The sequence below is a fragment of the Leuresthes tenuis genome, unplaced genomic scaffold (genome assembly GCF_036924035.1).
Source record: "Leuresthes tenuis unplaced genomic scaffold, fLeuTen1.0.hap1 SCAF_24, whole genome shotgun sequence".
Taxonomy (NCBI): Eukaryota; Metazoa; Chordata; class Actinopteri; order Atheriniformes; family Atherinopsidae; genus Leuresthes; species Leuresthes tenuis.
The window spans coordinates 8655914-8673933 of NW_027325378.1; the positions used below are offsets into that span (position 1 = coordinate 8655914).

The following is an 18020-nucleotide window of genomic DNA, read 5'->3' on the forward strand; positions in this document are numbered from 1 at the left end:
GGATGGTGCTGCTGATCAAATACACTTGATTAACTGATCATCAGCTAAATGATTACCTCAAGTTATAGCTGCTAAAGGTGGTTCTACAAGCTGTTTAACCATGGGATTGACTCAGTTTTGAACACACTTTTTCTCAAAATTGACCAAAAAATGAATAATCTAGAAAATGTGACACCATAGTAGAGAAATGGAAAATAACACTCAACATTTCACTGGATTTTATCTACTGGGTTAAGAGTGTTAAGAGTGTCTCACCTTCCCTTAATGTGGCTCCCAAAAAATTCCTGTCATGAACTTTAACCTTTAACATGCTAACTGAGGCCTGTAGAGTCTGAGATGTAGCTCTTGGGTTTTGACCTTGGGGTGAACTTGCTGGGACGTCCACTTCTGGAAAGATTGACAGCTGTCCTGAATGTTTTCCACTTGTGAATAATCTTTCTCTCTGTAGAATGATGGACTCCAAATAGTTTGGAAATGGCCTTATAACCCTTCCCAGATTGATGGGCAGCAGCAATTGCTTCTCTAAGATCATTGCTGATGTCTTTCCTCCTTGGCATTGTGTGAACACACACCTGAATGCTTCAGAGCAGCAAACTGACAAATCTGCTTTTGTAGAGGTTCTCACTTTTAAGTTGTATTAACTAACAGCATTTGCATATTGACTCTACAGCTTTACGAACTTCACCTCCTTTAGAGACAGTGATACAGACAAAAGCTTTGGTAGAAAGTTAAATAATAAATGTTACATTGAGCTTGGTTTTGGTTTTCAGTAAACCAAATTAATCAGATGAAGTTTTAGATTTATGCTCACTATAAATGGGACAGTCTTCACCTGTAGGTTGGAAAGACTTTGATAATTTATCTCCAGACACCTGGTCAGTTCCCAGCCCTGAGCATGAACTCAAACCTTCACAGCAGCTGTTTTCCCTTCCATTAATGAATGATGACAGCTACATGCACGCAATCCTGCTCAGTTTTAGGGCTGTTGAATATTTTATTAGCCTGATCACATGTTATCAGGTCTGAATGATTTAACGCGGCCGTCTCATATCGTCACCATTTCCTGCGGCTCTGCAGACAACGAGGAATCAACCAAATGCCTCACGCTCTTCCTCCGGAGGGGAAACACACAGCAGGTGGGTGTAAGACCTGTGTGCTCAGGTGTTTAACTGCTTGTAGGATGTTTTTATCAGTCTTTGTAGGTCTTAAACTGTCTGTGTGCCTCACTGTATTAAGTCCATCCTGCTGATTATCAGTTGATTTGAATTCAGATGTTGATGGACTTTAAAAACTTTATAAATGTTCAAGTGCAAATGAGCAGTTTCATAGCTGCTCACGATTCAGTCTTTGCCTCCATAACGTAGCTTTCCGTTGTGAAAGTGGATCCTTGGTGTTCATTAATATTTCAGAGAGGGAGTCTTGCTCTGATGAGTGCGACGAACAGCTGACAGTATCTCAGCTTCACCTGGAGAGCTACTCCTGCCCCTGAGGCAGGAATCCCAGGTCCGCTTTGGTGTGCTGAACTGTGAAATTAAACTTTTTAAGCAGCAGCACATGTGCCAGCTGATTAAATTGTGACTGATAATTGGAATTATGATTGCACTGTCAAAAAAATCCCAAATAACAGAGGTCTGAACCATTACAACAATGTGTATGGGGGAGTATTTTACAGGAAACATATGTTAGTATGAAAGTATGAAATAGTAATACTTCTTACTATTCGCTAACAAATAGTGAGAAACAGCCAACTTAACTTTGTCATTAAAAATATCTCAGTCAGTACGAACATGGGAAAAAGAGGGTACATCCTCTTTAAATTCCAAAGTTTCAGGAAATTGTAAGAAAAAAACATTGTGTGTATCTTACCAGGTCTGAAGATGAGGTAACTACAACCTCAGATCAACATAATGACATATTGCACCTTGTCATTATCTATTTAGTGTGTGAAAAACTAAATGAACCCCATGATCCAACAGCTTGTAGAACCACCTTTAGCAGCAATAAGTTGAAGTAATGTTTTTCTGTATGAGGTCATCAGTCTCTCACATGGTTGTGGAGGAATTTTGGCTCACTCTTCTTTCCAGTGCTGCTTCAGTTTATTGAGGTTTGCAGCATTGGTTCATGCACAGCTCTCTTAAGGTCCCACCACAGCATTTCAGTCAGGTTGTCAGGTGTTGGGGATAAAAATGTTTTAACATCACTCGCAGGGCTGTTTGTGCACTTTTGAGCCGAGATGGAGCTATACTCTTGAGTAAAAGTTGGATCCTGGGCTCTGTGCTGCCCAACATAACCAAGATTAGTTCATAGTACTATAAACAGGTTAGAGCATATAAAGCTGACCGCACCTTGAAAATTGTTCTAGTTAACAGTGACAGAGCTCAAAACAACCACAGAGAGATTCAAAGAGACAATAAGGAGACTGGAAATAACCTCAGAATGTACATAACCAAAGAGAGATTCAGGATTAACAAAAAAGAACAAATAAGGAGGAAACAAAAGAAACAACACGGATATAGATGATTACAAAATGACGTGAAACAACTACAAAAGAAAAAAGTGTGATGAACAGATACGAAATTACTCAAGAGACTAAAAAGAGGCAACTATGTGAAAATGAGTTACCTTCAAAGAATTACCACAAAGAAACTCAAAATGATAACAAATTGACACAAAGTGAAGAAACAACATAAAAAAAATGGCAAGATCACAACAAAGACCAGCAAAATTACACAAAACTCATAATACAATCTGACATTTATGAAACGACTACAAAGAGATTTAAAGTGACCACAAGTAGATTCCAGATAGGCTTAAAGACATTAAATTACCTTAAACTGTCTAGAAATGAACAAAAAGTGACGTATAAGCAGAAAGAACCCCAAAGAAAAGATAACAGAGGTGCAAAGTGACCACTTAGGAAAGACACAAAGCAACTACAAAAAGAGAAAAATGACAATAGTTGTTGTCAGTCTGATAGTTTTGCTGTTCAGCAGGAGGCTCATTGTGGCTCAGTCATGAATGTCATCAGTTTAATGAGCACCAGCAGACTATATGAGCTCATACATACACCTTAATGTGAAAATGAGCTCTAATGTCCATAAAAACAACATTCTCCTTCACTCAGAGTCACTTCACTTTGATCCTCATACATGTTGCCTCTGTTTTCAGAGCCTCTGACCTGAGTGGATTTTGGTTTAATGAACCTGAGAACAAACCTGAGAAAGACAGTTCGGGGAGGCTCCTCATGAAGTTGAATCAATGACAGACGCAGTGACAGGAGAAAGGCAGAGGCACTGAGTAACTCTGTGACATCAGCAGGTAATAACCAGGTGAAGTGATGGCGGCGTGGTTGGGCCGGGTGTCTTTGGGCGACGCCTGGTACAACATGTACTCCCGCCTGCTACGGACCAAGCCCATGGGCTCTATGGCTCATGGTTCGGATGACCTCATCGAGACGGCAGAGGGGTCGGCGGTGGGACTGGCTAAAGTTCTGACCACAGTGGACCTGGTGTCGCTCGGGGTAGGCAGCTGCGTTGGCACAGGGATGTACGTGGTCTCCGGGCTGGTTGCTAAGGCGATGGCAGGGCCAGGTGTCATCCTGTCCTTCATCATTGCAGCAGTGGCATCCATACTGTCAGGTAAAAGGCGATTTGGTGGTAAATAATACCTTAATTAGTAGTGAATTACAAGGTGAAAAATTCAGTTAATAAGTCAAACAAAGTTTATGCCAGATGCAAAGTAAATCTGCCCCTAGTTGTAGATGTGGCCAAAAAAAAGCTTCCGCAATCACCATAACAGTCTTCCTTTCCTCTTATTCTCCTTTGTTTTTCTTCCCTAAATCTATCAGGATCAAATTAGGAGTGTCCACATCTTTCATTTTCTCCACCATTAATATTTTCTTTTTTCTTTTCATGTCTTTACTCATTTGAAAGCACAAAAAACCTATTTTCTTCCCGAGTTTTTAACACAGCCTTACAAAGTTTGTTATTTCTTTATTCATTTGCAAACACTAACTAGAAAACCCTAAAGTCATGTGCATTAAGATTTTAGGCCAAAAAGCTAAATTTGTTTCTTTGAGAACTGTGCAAAAACTCTATATTGATATAAACTGTGTAATATGGATGAAACGGTTTTAATCCAGCAAGCGTTTGTTTCATTTTATGCAAGTTAAACATAAAATTTAGGATTTTGATTAGTTTTTTTATACCTTTTAGGATTTTGAGTATCTTCTGCTTGAGCCATAAGGACCATGATACAGGAACGCTGTATGTTGTAACAAATGATTGAAACTAAATATAACAATATAACATATGTAACATTACAGATCTTTGACTCTTGGTGGTGATACCTGAATGTTTTTTTTGTTTTTCTTTCTTAGAAATATGATCTATGTCGTCCATTGGGTCTGTTTTATATTCCCTATGATTTTTTCTTTAAGGAAAAATGGGTCTGGATTCTTATGGGTGTTTTCCAGCTGCCACCTTTCCAGCTCAAAATCAAACTATCTTGGAAAATGTTTCATGCAGTCAAGTTTAAACACATTCAACAACACATTTGAAGCCACATTTTTTTGGGTTGTTATAAATGTGTTTTTGTTTAAGGTGTGTGCTATGCAGAGTTTGGTGTCCGGGTCCCCAAAACGACGGGCTCAGCCTATACGTACAGTTACGTGACGGTGGGGGAGTTTGTGGCGTTTTTCATCGGGTGGAACCTGATCCTGGAGTACCTGATCGGCACAGCGGCGGGGGCGTCGGCTCTCAGCAGCATGTTCGATTCTCTGGCCAATCACAGCATCAGTAACTACATGATAACCCACCTGGGCACGCTCAGAGGACTCGGTCAGTTTCAAAATCATGCAAATTACAAACCTGTGCTGTTAGTTGCAACAAAGGGTTGAACATAGATGCTTTTGTTTAATACTTTTATCTTTTATTCATATTCATTGTCTTACCTTGCAGTGAAGTCTGATTCTGTGTTGTGGGTATAAAAAGATGTTTAACATTAAAAGCAGAGGATAAAATCATGACATGAACTTCATCTTATGGACATAAGAAAGCCCTTTTTCACCTATCAGTTCGTATCCTTGTCTTTGCACCTGAGTCAGTATGGCTGCTTTGTCTGTTTGTCTCAGGGAAGGGCGAGGACACATATCCCGACCTGCTGGCCCTGTTCATCGCCCTGCTGGTCACGGTGATCATAGCTCTCGGCGTGAAGAACTCCGTGGGCTTCAATAACATACTGAATCTGGTCAACATGGTGGTCTGGGTCTTCATGATCGTGGCCGGACTCTTCTTCCTTTCACCAAGCAACTGGGAGGGCGGCAACTTCCTGCCGTACGGGTGGTCAGGGGTGAGATCGCCACACTGATATGAAATGCAGTGAAACAGCTGCTCATGTCCATGTGAAAGTCAACCAAATCCTTTACAGCTTTCCACTTTTTCATTTTATCCCCACAATGAGTAAAAAAATACCGAATGGGATATTTCTTTTTTCAATTAATTGAAAATAACACACTGAAATATCTCATCTCCACCATTTATTTAGTACTTGTTTACAGCAATTTGGCAGTAGTGGGAGCCTCCAGTCTCATTAGGAATGGTCCAACACCCATCTGTTGTGGAAGTGTCTCCCATTCTTCTTTGGAGAAACGTTCAAACTCAACCAGGTTGGATGGAAAGCATCGGTGCACACCTGTGTTCAGATTAATTTAATTTACCCACTATATAGTGTTAACTATATGGAGGACTCCAAAGTGGATAGGAGGAGAGTGCTGCTGGTGGCTTTCAGGCGCAACTTAAATGCTGTGGTTGGTCATCGTTACGTGCTCGGTAATCTACACGGCCCACAAACAAACACCAAATCTGAGGAGATGAACATCTCAAGTTGGCTGTTTTTGGTTTAAAACGTGGTGATTGACATCTTTCTTCACAATGCTGACATGACACCTTTGTGACAAAAATCTATTTTCAAATGGTTCCGTATCCACCTAAACAAACACTGACTGAAGCCGTAACTATATCAGAATCCTAAATAAACTAATAATGAATTAATATATGCAGGAAAAGCAACAAAACAACTGTTGGTAAACAAATTTTAAGTCAGTTCAAGAGGTTTCCCACTTTCTATCCTCCTAAACTGAAGTCAGTCATTGATGTAGTTTGCAAATGAAGATTTCAAATGTGAGCTAAACAACTTGAGTTTCAAATGGGGCTCAAATTATGGAGACTTTTCTCTCATGATTTAGTGATTCCAACATTTTTCTACTTTTTGATCTAACAAAAAAATTCCAAAAATGGCTGGTATGGTTTTCAACGTCAGAATGTAAAGCTGCTTAATAAAAGATTTTGTGTCATCTTTGAGATTTGTTTAATTTTAATAGAGTGTAAAGTGAACAAGTGAACAGTGTCACACCTTTGCTAGGAACCGAAATTATGACACCATTTGACCACAGAACACGTTTATTTAAACATGGAGGAAGTAGGAAGATGGGGTACTGGTCCAAGGAGGTGAAGGGCGAGAGGAGATGGCTGGGCTTACTGGCAAGCAGGCAGTCGGGCAGGCAGGGCAGGCAGGCAACTGAACAAAGAAAACAGATAATATTACTGAACCAACTAGCACTGGTTCAAAAAGGGCAGGTAGAACTCCCCTTCTGACAAACCATATGCACAGAATGACGATCCGGCTGAGGCTGAAGGTAGGACAGGAACTAAATGCAGACTGGGTGATGAGCTGATGGGAACCAGGTGGCTTGATTGTAGCAGCAGGGCAGGTGTAGAGTGTGAGGTAGACGGCTCCAGTGAAGACAGAGTGCAAGGGGGAGGGGAAGGTGCCAAACACAAACAGTACAGATCAGCACAAAAACTGTCACGCCGCTGGCCTCGTGACAAACAGTTTGAAGGCAGCCCAGGTGATTTCAGAGCTACTCTGCTGGGTTCAGGTTCAGACTCTGGCGCGGTTATTCCAGCACTCAAGCCTTTCCTGAAGCCTTTCTCGTGCTTTTAGTAGATTACTGGTTAAAATGTAAATCTTGAATATCAATTATATTTAATCTCAACATATTGAATTTGTAAATATTTCTGAATTTGGCAGCCAGATCAGTGTATTATTTTGGTTGTTCCATTTTAGTATGAAGGAGGATGTTGAGCTTTTGGGTTCTTTAAATTCATCCTTTCCCAGATATGTATGTGTACAAATCCTGTCTTGCAAGTCTTTGCACCATTCTGTTGACAACATTACTTTGTTTTAAAACACGTGTATCTCTCAGTATTTGAGTCCAATAAGCTCAGTCACAGGTGGAAGTCGTAGAAACATCTCAGGATAACTGGTGACGATGCATCTGAGCTTTGCGGAGTGTGATACTAACAAAAAAAAATATCTTAATCTTTATTTTGTTAAGCATGAAATATGTTTTTTTGATATTCTGTGATGTGTTGTTTCTCATCAGGTGATGCGAGGGGCAGCGACATGTTTCTACGCCTTTATTGGCTTTGATATCATCGCAACGACAGGGGAGGAGGCAAAAAACCCCAACACCTCCATCCCTTATGCCATCACCGTCTCACTGGTCGCCTGCCTCACCGCCTACGTATCGGTCAGTACAGCGGTGTCAATCTGTTGTAGATTTGCTGCTGTGTTTGGGATTGTCTAATTTGGAAATGGCCTTATAACCCTTCCCAGATGATGGGCAGCAACTATTGCCTCTCTAAGATCATTGCTGATGTCTTTCCTCCTTGGCATTGTGTTAACACACACTAAATGCTCCAGACCAGCAAACGGCCTAAGCTTCTGCTTTTATAGAGGTGCTCACACTTACTGATGATCAATGATGATTGAATTGATCAGCAGATCCTGGCTGCTACTTACCCTCTTTAATTCCTGTTGAAGCAGTAAGGGTTCACTTAGTTTTTCACACACTGCTTCTGCATTTGTACGTAAAACAGTAGAACTGAATCCGTATGTGCTTTCTCTTTTGCTCCTTGCAGTAAGAAGTGAGCAAGTTTCCAGATTTTTCTCCACTGAATGAACCACGCTGACATCCACATTTAAGAGATTTAGATACAGACTAGAAAGGCTTAAAGTTAACTGTCACTTTCAGTGTTACATCTGTTTGTTCTGGACTAAGAATCCAATGGTTTTGTGAGGATGTTATTATACATTTGATTAGCTTAAGCTTAATCGAAAACATATTAAAATCTGTTCACATCCTTGCTCTTGACAGGTGAGTGTGATCCTGACTCTAATGGTTCCATACAACCTGATCGACGGCTCGGCTCCTCTCATGGAGATGTTTGCTGTGCACGGCTTCATGTGGGGGAAGTACACTGTGGCTGTTGGCTCCATCGCTGGTCTCACCGTTTCCCTGCTGGGCTCCCTGTTCCCGATGCCGAGGGTCATCTACGCCATGGCCCGAGACGGACTGCTGTTCAGGTGAGGCTTGAGACACACAAAGATAACGTACAGTCAGGATAAGGAGCTCCCACGTGAGGTCAGTCCTCTTGTGTCTGCGTTTGAAGGTTCCTGTCACATGTGTCAACACTCACACACACTCCTGCTGTGGCATGTGTGGTGTCGGGAAGCCTGGCGGCCATCCTCGCTCTGCTGGTGAGCCTTAGGGACCTGATCGAGATGATGTCCATTGGCACCCTGCTGGCTTACACTCTGGTCAGTGTGTGCGTGCTGTTACTGCGCTACCAGCCTGACGAACAGACCGACACACACCAGTTTAACTCAGAGGAAGACATGGACGGCCTAAAGAACCAAGATGGTGACTCCGTCCCCACAAAAGATGACCACATGCTGATCGGGGGCTCAGATAGTGATGGGTCATCTTCTTACCATGCTGGTGGGACCAAAGGGGAGGGAGATGACTCTGATTTCCACACAGGCCACGCCTCCCTGTTGAAAAGGCTTCTGGGAGGTCATTACTACACCCTGCGACTCCGGCTTGGAATGCCTGATTCGTCAGCAAAGCCCACTCCTGCAACCGGCCGCACAGTGACCAGATGCACCCTCCTCCTCTTCTTCACATCCTTCCTCCTGTGGTCCACCGTCATATTTGGCTTTGAGCAGGGTACAGGGGCTGGAGCAGTGTTTTCAGGCCTGATGGCCACACTGATGGCAGGATCCTTGGCGAAGCTTGTGATTCTAATCATACAACAACCAGAGAGCACACGGAGGCTTCCATACATGGCGCCATGTGTGCCATTTGTCCCTGCAGCAGCCATACTGGTCAACAGCTACCTCATGCTGAAGCTGTCTGCTCTCACCTGGGCCAGGTTCACCATCTGGTGCCTCATAGGTGAGTTGAGAATAAGGACTTAATTTCTATAATTTACTATTGAGGAACATATGGTAGTGCAATCTACAAAAAGAGAAATGATTTGTTTTTAAATGGTAGTAAAGAGTGTAACCCACAGTTACTTTATCTGTCAGATTTAAAGAGGGCACAATGCATCTTTTAGTTTTTTTCACTTTGATGTGTTGAAGCTTTTTGTGAGGTAAAACATCTGTATCATTAAAAGCTTAAAGTCTTAGCTCAAAGAAAGTTATTCTCTTTCTCAGAAGATCCTGCTCCCAAACTTTGGATGTATGGATGGAAGGATGACGTAGAAGGTGAAAGGATGGGTGGGGCAGATGATGGATGGATGGACATATGGATGGATGGATGAGATGGAGGATGGATGGATAGATGGATGGATGGATGAGGTAGCGAGATGATGGATGGATAGAGTCATAAAAAAATGATAATCAGTTAATTCTTTAAAATAAACAGCATGTGTCAGATGTATGGATGATGGAGATCCTGTTGCAGCCTAATCCTTTGATGGAATAACATGACCTCACTTAATACTCATAACACAGGAAAACATGAGAGACTTGGTTGAAATACGACTTTGCATCAAACAAGAAGGACACAAATGAAAGTGATGGTGGATGTGACAACACTGATGTTCTACTTTAACTGAACAAGTTTTATTCTTTAACTCACACAGAACCAAGTGATTGTTGTAAATGTGGGACTGAAATCTCACGATATCTGGTGATGCATTTCTGAGGTTGGAGGAGTTGCTGTGCAATAAAAGAAACTATAAACTTGGAACTTTTGCCTGTCCGTCTTCAGGTCTTCTCATCTACAGTTGTTACGGAGTCTGGCACAGCACACTGGAGCTAAATGCCCGTGAGCAGCAGGCACACGCCAGCTCCTACCAGCGCTACGACGACCACATGGACGACACCTTCTCTTCTGACATCTACACCCAGGAACAGCAAGAGAGGCCCTACCAGGGCTGGTCTGCCCCAGAAGAGAGGGGAAACCAGCATCAGCAGCAGCAGAACCAGGGTGAGGACCAAGTGGTAGAACAGCAGAACCGGAGTGAGGATGATGGGGAGCAGTACGGGTACCAATCTGGAGCAGGAGGCCAGAACACAAGCAGAGGCGGCAGGTCCAAAGGAAGGACAAATTATGGCTTTGATGATGATGATGACTGAATTCAAGAGGTTTCCCACTTTCTATCCTCCGAAACTGAAACGGTCTCAACATTTAGGAGAGCTGATAAAACTGAATTTGATTCTTAATCATGTGACATCATACTCAACAAGATTTTAAGTTTATTTTTAACTGCCGAACGCATCTCTGGGTTTCCTCAGTGTGGTTGCATCTGTGGATAAAAAAGGATCCCATCAAAGATGAGTCACAGAATGAGTCTGACAGCAGAAGCTTCAGCAGGCTCTGATGTCTGGTCCCACGTTTCTTCCTACACACCACAAAACACACCAACAAGCCGCCAGTGACAACACAACCCTAAACTTCCCCGGGTAAAGGGATGTTTTAACAGTTTGTCTTGAGGGTTAACCGTAACATCAGAGGATAAGAGACACAATAGTGCGAAAACTCAGGGTGATCTGCTGTTAAACAACTCAGAATTGTCTTCCACATGCAGAAGAGCAACAATATCATTGTGGGTCAGAGAGGTGAAGATGTTTTTGATTTGTCAGAAAGTTATTAAGCCAAACTGGAAGGAGGTTAAACTTTTTCACATGTGCTGCACTGCTCTGAATGGCATCACATACAAACATGAAACATGCACACAGAAAGATCAGATCTATTTTACAACTCAAAAACCGAGCTGCGACCTGTAATGTGAGCGTGGCCCTTAGCTGATGGAGCCAGGTCATCGCTGTGGCCCCTCTATGAGTTGAATAATGATATAATAATGCATCATTATAAAATTAAGTTAAAATAAATCAATAGTTGTTGGCACCAGGACCGTTTAGGACACTTCCTCCACCCTTTGCCTTACTGTGGCTGTAAAGAGTACAACCAACAACAACTGGTTTATTGCTTCTTATCTCTTCATGTGTGTTTATTGTTACATGTCCAGACAGTTTTTAGTCAAAACCAATCAAAAACTCAAATTTCTTCTCTGATCATTTGTTTCACCATCAGCAACACGTCACATTAAGGATGTAAGTGAATGTGTTCTTGTCAGCTTCCTGTGGTCAGACATCATTTCTCCTGAACTCTTGGTGACATTGAATGCCACGTGACCTTTCCCCCTGGTTCTGTTTGTGTACTTTGTTTACAGTCTTTACTTGTTCCTTGTTTGGGTGTTTGGTATTATTCAGTGTCATGTGTGATATTGTGTGTTATGTGCAGAAATGAGAATGGGTGTCTGTTTCAAAGGAATAAATGTCTCATTTTAAGAAAAAATAAAACATCCTGAGACTCTTTTTGGGTAAAAAAAAAAACTTTTATCATTTAAAACATCAGCCAAAAATTCATCAGTACACATACACTGTTGATATACTTCATATTGATTAAGCTGTGGACAAAGAAAAAAAACAAAAGGCTGTACAAAGGACCAACCTGCTTTTTGGGATTAAGTTGTTTAAGTGTGCGCTTTTATTTAACAAACTTTGCTGTAGAATAATGATTGAAAAACAATCTAATGAAAGAGGCACATCAGCACACAACCAAATATTAGTTAATTTCAAATCATAAAAACTCCCTTCGACATCTATAGACACTGCTGATCTAATCTAATCCTCCTGACAGGACATGATTAACTGGAGTCGATTAGACCTGAGGTCATGGTCAGTTAAACAGACAGACAGCCAAAAACACAAAATCCTCTAACTTTGCTTCCTGTCCGAGGAAAATGTAAAACACTGAATGCAGCTGAAAGTACAGTTTATAAAGGAAATTAAATTACGATTTTGAATACAAGGCACATTTTTGACCCAAGAACATTCCCTCTGATACAGAACAAGCATCTCTCAGTGCTGTTGGAGGTTTTGGTTAAACAGAAGAAAATAGACCATCGGTTACACGATGACTTGTAAATTCTTTTTAGCCGTACACAAAGTTAACGTATTTCATCTCTGTGTACAATAGCCTGGATGTCTAAATATGTTTATGTTAGGTCCCACTGACTTGATGCTCAGGTGGATAGAATGGATTAAAACAATAAATCTGTTATTCTAAGAGGTCCCTCAAGTACCACTTTGTGCAGTTTTAAGTGATCTATTGGCAGAAATGCGGTATAAGAATAATTAGTTATTAGTATTAATGGTTAGGTTTATGCTATATAAATGCTTGCTTAAAGTTGGATGTTAAAAATGCTTGGCTAGGGTTAGACATTAAAAAGTATTTGTTTGGGGTTTTGGTTATGATAAGGTATACTTGGTCAGGATTATGATGTAAAAGACACTTGGTTTGGGTTAGGAAAGCATCTTGGTTAAGGGTTATAATAAACAACTGAACAACTTTACTTCAGGAAGCTTTACTGACATTTTCTACATATTTAGTGCCACTGTTGTACATTAGTGCGTCAAAATGATTACATTTATGAGTGATCTTTAATATTTTTCATGAATTTTGAACAGAACAAGGTTGTTTTTAACTTAGTTGTTTTTTATCTTGGGGGATTGAGCAAGGTTGTTGTCGACAGTGAACGTTTCATGATGAACTGTACCTGCAAGCACACAGGATGTGGATGCTCCAGTGAGAAGCCTGGAGCCACCAGACTGTGTTTCTTTTTCTGCCCCTCTGAAGGTGTAAATACAACTTATAATTAAAGCGACTACATTAGGGCAACACAGACATGTGTAGAACTACACAGCAACGAGCCTGCTGCAGACAGAAAAGTGGAAAACAGAAACACTGAAACAGAAGATTCAGCAGAAAGCTTTAAAGGAGTCAGCGAGGACTGACAGCTGCATCTGATGGATGTAACAGATGACTTTGTACAGCAGAAAGTCAGAGGGAAGCACCTGTTGTGTAAGTTGAACTTTTGTTTTGGCCTTGACACAGACAGCTGCATGTTCACCTACCCTGTGTCTGCCACTGAGTTGTTTTTAGTTTCTTTTTGGTGTATTTTTCAATTAGTGTTTGATTTTAGGTTGTATTTTTCACCTGCTGCTTAAGTTACCTTATGTTTGTCTGATATTAGTTCTGCAACTGAAGCGTTTGTGTCCCTTCTTTATTCTGTGTGCTAATGTCATCTGCTGTGGAACAAGAGACAAGAGAAAATAAGCTGCAAACCAAATAGTTTGTTTGTATACCTTGAATGCATCATGATGAGCAGGGCCTGCTTCGACCATCTTGTAATGGAGGACAGTGCTGATTCCTCTTCCCTTTGGCACCAGAGTACTGTTTTGAATAGATATTAATTCAGCTGATGTATGATCAATGTAAAATGATGGAGCTCCACATTTTATGATAATTTAGAACCATTAATGTTTTATTTAAACTGACAGATGATAAGAACAATCTTAGGAATGTGACCTCAGAGGGTGAAGATCTTGCTTTTTAACCTGCAAAAATGACCATCAGGCCCCAGTTGCAGCCTGTTTCACTCAAAATAAAGCAGGTTAAGCGCTAAAACATCTTGTTTTTGTTATCAAACTTTGCTTTAAGTTTGCAATAAAATAAATTCGTAAATAACAGAATAACTGCATAGCAGCAGAACAAAATCCCCTGCTTCTACTTTTATGGGAAACATATTAGCCATTGTAGCCATTTGCTTTAAGTTAAAAGGCTTGTTAAAAGAGCTATTTAAGTTTATGTTTATGATTTAAGTTGATAAAATGCTGCTTTGATGCTGGATTATTATAAAATAAAATAAAAAGAAAGATAGAAAATCAGATGAGGCCAGACGAATCAGAACTTTTTATTTAGAACATCAACAGCCATACCTTCAACTCCATTTGGTCAATTTTTATTTAGTGACAGAGAGATAAAAGAAGATATACAAGTCTTATTTAGAGTACATGTGGGTTAACAAAAATCAACTAATGTATTCTTAGTTTTTCTAATGATGTTTTTTTAAAAGTGAAAAGAACAGCATCAACAGCTGAATATAAAAAGAAAGAGCATGAGGCTTTCACACATGTATGCTCTTGGCATGGTTGGCGGGGGGGTCCAGCTGCGTGGCCGTGTCCCCCCGTCTGGAGTAGTAGAAGCTGTTGTCTCTGGGCAGGTTGGCCATGTTGGAAACCTGGCAACACAAGATCACAATGCCGCCCAGGAGACAGAGACCACATCCGACCCAGCCGGTGTACAGGGAGAAGCCAAACGACATCAGATGCTCCTCTTTGTGAGCACCGATGGGGAACCAGATGGTTGATATGATGCCACAGACAGCTGGGTTTCAACAGAGAGAGAATATTTTTAAAAGAAAAAGGTGAGAAACAGGGAAGACATATTAAATTTGGTCAAAAAGACTGTCAGCATGTGCTTCATGTTTGTATCTGTCTGGCTCTCTGTCCTGGAGGGCGTACACAGGAACTACCCATCTCATCTCAAGCAGGACAGTCTGACAGATGAACCCAGTCAGGATGAAGCCGAACTGCCAGACCATGACCCTCCTTCCATCGCTCCTCCTTCCCCTCAACAGCTGGGAAAGACCCGAGCGCTGTAAATACTGAAACTACTGTCCTCTCAAAGTAAAACCGTTCTCTCATTTCAGGAGCTTCAGTCCTGCAATATGAAAAATGTCATCGAAACCTCAATCTGTTTCCCAAAATCAAAACATTTATCACCACATACACTGCTCCAGCTGTCTGATTCCTGATGTCCAAAACCTAAACAACTGTCCTCAAAACTGTCTCCAAAGTCTAAAACTACTGTAACTGAAAACCAAAACCATCACCCTCTGCAATGAAATTAAACTAGTGTTGTGAGGAAAGACTTAAAAGATTAAATTTACCAGTGTCAAACATCAGAAAAACATTGTTGCTGAATTTACTAAAATGAAAGAAAAAAGGTTTTGGAGGTATTAAAGTAATTTAGTCATAAGCTGTCTTTTTAAAATAATAATATCTTTTTTAAACAATAATAATTATGTAAGACAATGACTATTTTAAATATGGCGTCCTCTATTTGAATAAAGTTATATGTATTATTTTTTTAATGGTGAAGTTTAATTTATATAGTACTGCCTAAAAGTCTCGATCCACTCCTCATTTCTTTATATATTTTCATGAAAAAAGGAAACAGATGCAGGAATTTATTGAAACGTGCAAACATGAATGTAAATACAGAATATAAGAAAAAAACTGAGTTTGTACAATTCTAATGCGCTCTAAAGTCAATATTTGGTCCGAGCACCTTTATTCTCCAACACAGCCTGAACCCTCTGAGATAAGCTTTCTGTCATTTCTTTAAGTAGTCTTCAGGAATAGTTCTCCAGGCTTCTTGAAGGACATCCCAAAGCTCTTCTTTGGATGTTTTCTGCCTTTTGTTCCGTTCTCTGTCAGATGATCCCACACTGCTTCAATAATGTTGAGGTCTGGGCTCTGGGGAGGATTCATCCCTCCATAAGACCTGCTGCCACTGATTTTCAGTCCACTTCTTGTGTCATTTGGCATAGCTCAGCCTTTTCTCTCTGTTTTTCCTCTTCTTCTTCCTCTTTCTTAAGGACATCAGATACTGTTCATCTGCTGTAGATAGTTTTTTCGGCCTGACACTTCTTCTTTTGTCCTCCACTTGTCCAGTTTCCTCAAATGTTTTAAGGACACACTGCACACCATGCTGAGATATGCCAAGTTTTCAGCTAATAGCTCTTTGGGAATCACTTTGTTGCTGCAAAAATACTATTTTCTGTCTGTCAAACTGTGTTATCTTTGGTGTTTTTCATAGACGAAACTAAAGAAATGGGATTAAAATGATTAAAAAGTTCCTAAAAATACAATTTAAAACTGCTTCTTTGCTAAGTTGTCTGTTATGTGTCGACACAACACTGGTTCATCCCCTGAGTTAGGAGCCTTTATTCTGTATGAATGATTCATAGATCAGAGTTAAGTGACTTAATAAAGAAACAGATTTCTCTGAAAATGGTCAGGTGCAAGGACTGGACAGAAAATGAGTGAAAAAGCAGCCAATGTCTAAAGACAAACTTCAAAAGACCTTCAGAAAGCCTGAGAACTATTGTGCAAAACTACTTTAAAAGATTACAAGAAAATCTGGCTGCTTGGAAGGAAAATATAAAGAAATGAGGACTGGATCAGAACTTTAAACAGCACTGTATATATCATGTTGGTCTAATCCACAGTCCTCCTCACCCATCATGATGATGAGGGCGCCTCCCACATGGGCACGGCGCTTCTTCATGACCGAGGAGTCGTTTGGCACACGGACGCAGGGCATCGACATGATGACCAGCAGCATGGCAGGCAGACCCAGCAGACATGCGCAGATCATCAAAGCACGAGAGGTCTGCACGTAGGCTGAAAGAAATGAAACATCTGTCTATAACATTTTCAACACAGCTGGCCTCTGACTGGTAGGAATGTTGACACGGGCCAAACGCAGCACAGCAATTCAAAATGTTTCATTAAAATGTGTTTGGCAACTGTTTATTATATATTACTGTTTGTTATTTTTGTGTGTTTAAAAGGACATTTAAAAAGATTTTTTAAGTTTTTAAAGTGAGAAAATAAACTGACATTTTTTCCAAAAATGTGAACTGAGGCACCTCACAGTCATTGATTTATCTAAATATGTCCTTACAAGATGACCCATAGCATTTCATTGTTGGTGCATCCAAAAAATATTTTTAATGACTTAGTTAAATATCGAGCTACTCCTTCTTCTGTCTCTCACACATCAACACAGGAATAACAAACACATTATCAGTTAAAAATGTAAAAACCTTAACTTATATTTTTGCACAGCAATGTAATATTTAGAGCATCCAAATATTTGTATGCGTCCAGTCACCAGTCCACCCACGTCACTCACCTGGCAGCTCAAAGATCTGGTTCAGAGCCACGCAGTGGTACAGCGCCGGGGAAATGACGCACTCTGCCCAGAGGCCCCGGGACCCCAGGTCGTCCATGCGGACACACGTAGCCACCGTGTAGTCACAGGTCCGGACCCAGTCGTTGGTTGCCGTGGCGACGATGAGACCAACCCAGCCCGCGCAGCTTGCAAAACTGCCCGTCAGCTGCCTGCATAAATGCGCCATGAGGAGCAGATGTGCGTTTTTGTGCGCTCCAAAAATAAGTACCAAACTTCTTTTTTTTACGTCTGTGAGTGTTGAACTCTTTTGCTTCTCTTTTTCTGTCACAAGGAACTTAGAAACTCGTTCTTACTTTAAACAACACGAAATAAATTAACAAATTTACGCGTTTTTCTCCGTTTTGCAAAGTAAACAATTTTAAGTAAACTGCGACACCTCAAATATACAAAAAAAAAGAACTAAAAAGTATTTCTCCCTACTTTTAGAGCAAACAAATATATTTCAAAGCTTTTAAAAAAAGTCGAAATTAGACAGCAGTTCTGCTCTCTCCCGTTAGTGCGCCCCGAGACTCCTGATCAAGAAAATACCTAGAATAAGATTTATCATGGGGTGTGGTGAAAAACATAGCGCTCGGTCCAAAGCCAATCAGAGCACATGTGAGTTCCTAACATAAAGCAGATATTGAGAGAAGAGACAGCCCCAGAGAAGAAAAACAAAAGCCTGAATCTATCAGACAAGCAGCAGATACAGTCTGGTCTGAGGCATTTGGAGGGAATA

General features: G+C 40.8%; 2 protein-coding genes across 2 annotated transcripts; one reads left to right on the plus strand and one right to left on the minus strand.

Moving 5' to 3' along the window:
- Positions 1-3183: 3183 nt before the first annotated feature.
- slc7a14b (solute carrier family 7 member 14b) lies at positions 3184-11685 on the plus strand. The gene is made up of 7 exons (XM_072378400.1): positions 3184-3638; positions 4602-4838; positions 5132-5349; positions 7445-7591; positions 8219-8427; positions 8514-9298; positions 10121-11685. The coding sequence occupies exons 1-7, from the start codon at positions 3338-3340 to the stop codon at positions 10486-10488; spliced, it is 2265 nt and encodes a 754-aa protein (XP_072234501.1). The 5' UTR covers positions 3184-3337; the 3' UTR covers positions 10489-11685.
- A 2470-nt stretch (positions 11686-14155) lies between these two features.
- cldn11b (claudin 11b) lies at positions 14156-17504 on the minus strand. Its single transcript, XM_072378380.1, has 3 exons — positions 17243-17504; positions 16564-16728; positions 14156-14644 (listed from the first exon to the last, which is right to left on the minus strand). Exons 1-3 carry the CDS (start codon positions 17466-17468, stop codon positions 14385-14387), a joined length of 651 nt encoding a protein of 216 aa, XP_072234481.1. The 5' UTR covers positions 17469-17504; the 3' UTR covers positions 14156-14384.
- Positions 17505-18020: the final 516 nt, after the last annotated feature.